Source organism: Chiloscyllium plagiosum, chromosome 17, assembly GCF_004010195.1.
Source record: "Chiloscyllium plagiosum isolate BGI_BamShark_2017 chromosome 17, ASM401019v2, whole genome shotgun sequence".
Taxonomy (NCBI): domain Eukaryota; kingdom Metazoa; phylum Chordata; class Chondrichthyes; order Orectolobiformes; family Hemiscylliidae; genus Chiloscyllium; species Chiloscyllium plagiosum.
This window is the reverse complement of record NC_057726.1, coordinates 2,145,583-2,153,308: the sequence shown is the minus strand read 5'-3', so window position 1 is coordinate 2,153,308 and position 7,726 is coordinate 2,145,583. Positions and strand designations below refer to the sequence as shown.

Here is a 7,726-nt window from a genome sequence, read left to right as displayed (position 1 = left end):
CAGGCCGGCCCCCCTCTCCCCCCGGTACCTGGGCCAGGCTCTGGCTCCCCCAGGCGCTCTCCTCGGTCCGGGCCCTGCCGATCCTGGGGTTACCCAGAGCCAGCGGGTCATTGGGGGGGTCTCCCTCCGCCTGGGCCTGGGGCCCGCTCACCGAGGGGCACCTGACCAACATCGGCACGATCCGGCCGGGGAAGGCCTCACAGCCGCGGGGCCCCGCCCCCCCCAGCGGTTACCATGGAGACGGGGACACGCGGGACAGGGGCGGGGCTAAGGTGAGCGTGACCCTGCCGTGACCTGTGACATGTGTCAGTGACCAGCCTCAGGAGGACAGTCCCTGTCCACAGCCACCTGAAGGAGCAGGGCTCTGAAAGCCAGTGCTTCCAGTTACACCTTGTCCACCCCAAACCAACACCGGCACCTCCACATCACATTGACACACCCAGTTACAAACCACACAGCACCAGGTCATAGTCCAACAGGTGTAACTGGAAGCACTAGCTTCCGGAGCGACGCTCCTTCAGCAGGTGGTTGTGGAGAAACACAGTTGTAAGACACAGAATTTATAGCAAACGTTTAGTGTGATGTAACTGAAATTATACTTTGAAAAATACCTGGTTGAGTCTTTCATCTGTTAGAATGACCATGATAGTTTCACTTCTTTCATATGTAAGTCACAAAACTTTTTTTTACATTCTCAGGTTAACTGTAACAATTGGTGTCAGCGCAGATATGATGTTGAGATGTTTAAGGTGTTCCCTGTGTTCCCTGACTGTGCCATAATGTTTAGACTAAAACACAAGTTAACAGAGACCTACATGAATGCATGCAATTTTTGAGCAAAGTACAATGTAACTCTGCAAGTACAAATTTACCCCACAAACGTATATGTGTGCATGTGGGTTTTTGTGTGTGTGTGTGTCTATCTGGGATGGGGGGGTTGTGAGTGTCTGAGAGAGAGAGAGAGAGAGAGAGAGAGAGTGTGTGTGAGTGAGTGAGTGAGTGAGTGTAAAGTGGTCCAAGTCTGAGAGAGGATGCATGTGTGTGTGTGAGTGTGTGCATGTCTGTGTATACATGTGTCTGTGTGAGTATAGGAGAGTGTGTGTCTGTGTGTGTGTATAGTGCAATGGTGGTCACCTGTAGTGTGACATGAACCCAAGGTCCCAGTTGAGGCCTTCCCTATGGGTACCAAACTTAGCTATCAGCCTCTGCTCGGCCACTTTTCACTGCTGCCTGTTACACCCAGTTAGGCAGGAATAACTGAACACAGGCTGCAAACAGACCCTGGGTTTAAACCTGGACATTTAAGAAATACAGAGACTATGTGACAGAGAAATTAAAGTAAAACAAGGATGAGAATTTTAATATCAACGTATTGTCAGATAAGGATATACAGATTATTGAGTGCAGCTCTAATGGCTGGATGCTACGTGAGCCCCAGTTACAACTGCCCGAGCTGTGCAACATAGGAACACAAGCCCATGATCAGCCTGACTCTGTGAAGACAGAATCTGGGACATGTTTTGCTTTGTGCAAGTAGAGCAGTAGCTGCTTGGCGTAATTCCACCGCAACCCTCAGTTCAGAATGAAAGCAAAATGGAAAAGTCTAATAAATACTTTATTAATGACAGTATGAAACTGTACAAAATTGAACTTGTATCCAAACTCAGTCACAGCTTGATTCATTGTACATTAGATTAACTGTGCCTGTGAGACCTTGACAGCAAAACATTCATTTACAACAATGACAGATTGTTTACGTCCAGCCAAAATGGAACCTCATTTCAAAAGGAAATCCAGTTCTTTTGTTCAATTCGGAACTCTATCTCAAGTTGTATTATCCTCAACTCATTTAAACCTCCTCTGTTACAGTCTCATTTCTTTGATGAGCATTCTGGAAAGTTTCATTTCAATAGCACCTTTCATAATCTCAATATCCTCAAGTGCTTTTCAACCAGTGAAGTACTTTTGAAGTGTAGTTAATGTTGTATGGTGGAAAACACCATAATCAATTTACACAGAGGATCCCACAACCTCACAGGCCACACAAGTAGAGACTGCTTCTGTTCTGTCACAGTTGCTCTGAATTCATTCCCTGGAGAATTTCTCCTTCTGTATCCATGTAGGGAGGAGTTGGGAGCCAGAGGAATGACTCAGCACCATCACTTTGTTCCTTGACAGTGCGGAATCGATAGTTTAGCAGAGACAAGCCATACGCCCTCCATAAACTGCAGCACCGCCCTGTGCCCTCCACCAACCCCTGCCTTGGACTGGCCTGGGTCTCTGGGTACCTCTGACACTTCAGAGTGCAATCACAATATTTACCTAGAATTAATTCTGACAAATAGAAGATACCACAACAGATCCAGCAGCCTCAGTGAGCGAGCACAGAATGATCTGCAGGCTATTCAGAGAGGTTCACAATAAACAGTCTGGGGTAATGAGTAAAAGACAATGGTGAGGTTTGTTCTCCAGTTTCTCTGTGCTGGTTAAATACTTAGCATAGAGAGGCCAGCAATCCAGCATTAACCCCATGACTTCCACATTGGCATCATTGCAGCACAAAGCTAATACAAGTGCAGTATCAATTGACTGGACGACTTATTAAGACAGAAAGCCACAGCTGTCCAGGGTGCTCTGACAAAATGTATGATGTCCTGACAGTTGGTTAAAAACGAAATGATAAAAACTGCTCACAGTGACTGAACCAAGCTGCCCAGTGTCAGTGCTCCTGGTCTGGTTCCCTCCCTATTGTCGGGAAGTTCCTGACAAACTATAAGAGAAGGTTTCAGCCAATCACATGATTGGATCTAGTGTGCTGTGATGGTGGATGCAGGAGGGACTGGTTAACCAGCTTCTCTTTCTCCACTGCCCTGTCTCACCGTCTCACCAATGGAAGCGTTTTCAATCTGTGAATCAGAAAACGGAGATTAGGCTTTACAGCAAATAGTGAGTTAGGGTCACTTTATGAGAATATTGAAAGGAGGTTAGAAAATTTAGAAAACTGTTCTGAAGGTGTCACTGGACCCAAAACATTAACTCTGGTTTCTCTCCACAGATGCTGCCAGACCTACTGAGAAAGCTGGATAGATTTTTGAAAACCATGGGAATGAGGGATATGATAAAAGGAAGAATATATTTGAAGTAGGAGATGAGCCACAATCTCATCAACTGAGGGGAGCAGGCTCAAGGGGCTGAATGGTAGAACTCAGACTCCCACTGCTGTTTGAGAAGATGGACTTTAGAATCAATCTTGGAGGAATGCTTTCATATAGTGGATCGGAAGGTGATCTAATTGCGTTATAAATAGATATGATGAATGCAGCAAGGAGATAAAGTTGACAGTAATGGTACAGGCAGCATTGACTGAATGGCCATTATCATCGAGAAACAATGACTATTTTTCACCACAACAGAAGGCAATAAGAGTCAATGTTAGAGTGGGCCTGGAGTAACATGTAGGGCAGGCCAGCGAGGAGAGGAATGGGAGATATGGGAAGGTCAGCCTGGGCCGGATTCGGACTGGACCTACATGCAAGTCAGATTAAATAGAAGTAGAACTGGGGTCACGGAAAGGTCAGACTGGGTAGGGCTGGACTTGGGAGTGTGTTTTAGGAACAGTGACCATAATTCCGTAAGTATTAGGTTACTTCCAGATCAGGGTAAGAGTAGGCCTGAAGTACTGAACTGGGGGATGGTAAATTCCGCAATATTCAGCAGGAATTTTGGAATGTAGATTGGGGGCTGCTGTTTGAAGGTAAGTCCAAATCTGGCACGTGGAAATCTTTTAAAGACCAGTTGATTAGATTTCAGGACCACCATGTTCCTGTGAAAATAAAAGAAGGACGGCAAGACTCAGGAACCGTGGATGACAAGAGAAATTGAGAGCTTATTCAAAATGAAATACGAGACATACATAAGGTTTAGGAAACTGGAGAGAGAGAGAGCGCGCCACTGAAGAGGAATAACAAAGGAAGCAGATTTGCTCACTGAGCTGGAAGGTTCATTTTCAGATGTTTCGTCACCATACCAGGTATCATCATCAGTGAGCCCCGGATGAAGCACTGGTGGCTTGGTCCACTTTCTATTTGTGTGTTTAGGTTTCCTAGGGTTGGTAATGTCATTTTCTGTTCTTTCTCTCAGGGGATGGTAAATGGAATCCAAGTCAACGTGTTTGTTGATAGAATGCCAGTTGGAATGCCATGCTTCTAGGAATTCTCATGTGTGTCTCTGTTTGGCTTGTTCTAGGATAGATGTGATGTCCCAGTTGAAGTGGTGTCCTTCCTCATGGGTAAGTAAGGATACCAGTGAGAGTGGATCATGTCGTTTGTGTCTAGTTGATGTTCATGTATCCTGGTGGCGAGTTTTCTGCCTGTTTGTCCAATGTAGTGTTTGTTACAGTCCTTGCACGGTATTTTGCATGGACGTTAGTTTTGCTTGTTGTCTGTCTAGGGTCTTTCAAGTTCATTAGCTGCTGTTTTAGTGTGTTGGTGGGTTTGTCGGCTACCATGATGCCAAGAGGTCTGAGTAGTCTGGCAGTCATTTCTGAGATGTCTTCGATGTAGGGGAGAGTGGCTAGGGTTTGTGGACGTGTTTTGTCTGCTTGGTTGGGTTTGTTGCTGAGAAATCACCAGACTTGTTCATTGGGTACCCATTCTTTTTTAATAGACTGTCGAGGTGATTTTTCTCTGCTCTGCATAGTTCCTCTGTGCTGCAGTGAGAGGTGGCTCAATGAAATAATGTTCTGATGCAGCTTCATTTGTGGGTGTTGGGGTGATTGCTTCTGTAGTTCAGTATTTGTTCCGTATGTGTTGTTTTCCTGTAGACACTGGTCTGAAGTTCCCCATTAGCTGTTCGCTCTACTGTGACATCTAGGAATGGCAGCTTGTTGCTGTTTTCCTTCTCTAAGGAGGGTATTATTGATGGTCTTAATGAGGAAACCTTCAAGTAGAGCATTGGCTATTCTCCAGTTCTCTGGGACTGAAGGATTTGGGTGATGGAGTTTAATCTGAACAAATGTGAGGAGATGCTTTTTGGAAGGGCTAATGTAGGAGGAGAGTATACAGTAAATGGCAGGTCCCTTAGCAGCAACATACAGAGGGAGCTGGGCATCCAGGTCCCACAGTTCCCTGAAAGGAGCATCACAAGAGGATAAGGTGGTCTGGAGGACATATTGCATCCTTACCTTCATTGGTTGGGGCATACAGCATGAAAATTGGCGACTCATGTTGTAGCTGTACAGGACTTTATTTAAGCCACAGTTCTGGGTGCCATGCTACCAGAAAGATGTGGAGGCTTTGGAGAGGGTACAGAGATATTTACCAGGATGCTGCCTTGATTTGGAGGGTATTAGCTATGAGGAGATATTGGACAAACTTGGTTTGTTTTCAGTTGAATGTCAGAGGATGAGGAAGCAACTTGACAGAAGTTTACAAAATTGACAGGCATGGATAGAATGGATAGTCGAGTCTTTCTCCCAGAGTAGAAATGTCAATATCTAGGGGACATAGGTGAAAGGTAAAACAGGGAAAATTTACAGGAGATGTGAGAGGCAGGTGTTTTACACAGAGGGTGGTTAAGTACATGGAATGTACTACCAGAGATGGAGATGGATACAATACCAATGTTTAAGAGGCATTCTTGACAGGTACAGGAACAGCCAGGGTATAAAAGGATATTGACTATGTAGAGACAAAAGGTTTTAGTTTGGAAAGGTTGGCATAGTGCTGGTGGGCCAAAAGGTCTGTTCCTGTGCTGTACTGTTTTTTATTATTCTTTTAAATGAGGTAAGCACAAAGGGTTATATGACCGACTCCTCCTCCATCTATGTTTCTAATACTCACCGCAGCAGCAGATTTGCATCAGACACAGACTGGGGGCCTGTGTGGTCACTCACACCATCACTCTGTTCAGATTCAGAGTCCCCTGAGCTGCTGTCATTGTCCTTCAGCTTCCTGCCCCTGAGCTTGGATTTGTGTTTGTGTTTTTTGTGTTTCTTTTTCTGCAGAGGAAGCAACAGAATTGCATTTCTGGAAAATTCACTCAGGATGACCCAAAGACTGCCTCACATCTAATGAAAGCTTTCAAAGTATTTTCATAGTCTCACATAAGTAGTAAATGGATAGACAATACCTCTGCACTGACCCCCGACACAACGTGGTGCTCCCTCTGCGCTGACCCTCCAACATGACGAGGTCCTCCCTCTGCGCTGACCCTCCGACACGGTGCGGCGCTCCCTCTGCGCTGACCCTCCCACACGACGCGGCGCTCCCTCTGCCCTGACCCTCCCACACGGCGCGGCGCTCTTGGCTAATGCAGAACACAAATATGCCCAAATAGAAAAAGAAGGATGGTGATCATGTTTGGAGTCAGAAAGTTTCATCAGCACCATTATTGGCACAAATTTGTGATAATTATGGACTCCAAACCCCTACAAGGTCTGCTTAAAGAGGTCAAGGCAGTGTCACCCATAGCTTCAGGCTGCATTCAGCAGTTGCCTCTAATATTAGGTTTATAATTGCAAATTGGATCATCATCTGGAAGGCCAAGTTGCATCAAGCTGCCTTCAGTTAGCAGATACATCATCTGTGGTAGCCCCAATGGAAGAGTCAGTCATGACATTATAATTTCGGGACTCACTACTGGTCACAGCTAACAATATCAGGCATTGAACACAAAATGATCCAGTCCTTTCCAAACTTGAAACAATTGGTATTAATGGGGGAAACCAAATGGCCATCACGGGTAGAATTAAAACCATTTTGGACCCTGGGAAATCAGTTCACAGTAGAAGATGGCATATTGTTGTGGGGAGTGAATATGATACCAAGCTTGTTTGATTATCGGACCATCCCACATGCATCTACAGAGATAGCTCCAGCAGTGTTGCTAATGGGTAGAAGTCTCCATACCAGATTAAATCTGATCTTCCCAGACTGCTGTGGAGGAGCAGGATTTGAAACAGCATCAGGAAATCCAATGCCAAACCCAAGGTTCCACCAACTGTTCAATACAGGGGACAAAGTTTAGTGCAAGTTTGGCCTTGCATGGGTAAGAGGCATGATCGACATGAGATCAGGACCAGTGACTTTTAAAGTTTGGGTATGTGCAATGGTCCTGAATAAGTATGTAGGCCATTTGAAAACTGGAAATTCACAGATGTATGGGAGTAAATCTTGCCCTGCGCCTCGGAGCTTTCAGAAATACTTCAAGGACCCATTGATTCACCCTCTCCATCAAACGTTGTTGAGCCCTCTGAATCAGACATGGACATGATGGAAGTAGCTACCTTGACGCTTCTACTTCTGAAAGAAGGGAGTGCAATTCTACCGAATCACTCCAAATGCATGAAATGTGCTTCTGTTCATCATATGCCTCCTGTGTTGGATTCTGAGTTGGAGAAACCTGACCCAGTGTTTAAGTACCCCAGGATGCTCTCTAAGGAATTGGATCACCTTGTGTCTGTGGACCTGGAAGGGGAGGGATATCGTGATTGTAACAAGGTCAGCCAGCTAGACCTCATAGAATACAAGCTCCCTGATTGGGCTGTTAATCTGGTCCAATCAGGGAACACCCCCAGTCCTGAAGAAGGGTTACATCTGAAATGTTGACTCCTCTACCTGCTGATGCTACCTGGCTTGCTGTGTTCTCCCAGTCTCCTGCCTGTATATAAAAGGTTGAATGTCAAGGATATTGAGTTGGAATACCTGATTCAATAAGAGGCAGTGCT

General features: G+C 45.5%; 2 protein-coding genes and 1 long non-coding RNA gene across 4 annotated transcripts in view; 1 reads left to right on the top strand and 2 right to left on the bottom strand.

Annotated features, from left to right (window-relative positions):
- LOC122558185 (WD repeat-containing protein 88-like) overlaps positions 1-251 on the bottom strand; it is a 30,881-nt gene extending 30,630 nt beyond the window's left edge. For both annotated transcript variants that reach the window (XM_043706492.1, XM_043706493.1), the window contains exon 1: positions 29-251. In XM_043706492.1, the coding sequence (XP_043562427.1) occupies positions 29-172 (144 nt within the window). In that variant the 5' untranslated portion in view covers positions 173-251. The remainder of the gene's footprint in view (positions 1-28) is intronic.
- The window catches only part of rhpn2 (rhophilin, Rho GTPase binding protein 2), a 164,359-nt gene that overhangs the window by 99,853 nt on the left and 56,780 nt on the right, over positions 1-7,726 (top strand). The gene's annotated exons all lie outside the window — the stretch shown is intronic.
- LOC122558188 lies at positions 1,599-6,296 on the bottom strand. The gene is made up of 2 exons (XR_006314064.1): positions 5,841-6,296; positions 1,599-2,906 (listed from the first exon to the last, which is right to left on the bottom strand). It is a non-coding gene; the product is annotated as an uncharacterized LOC122558188 (long non-coding RNA).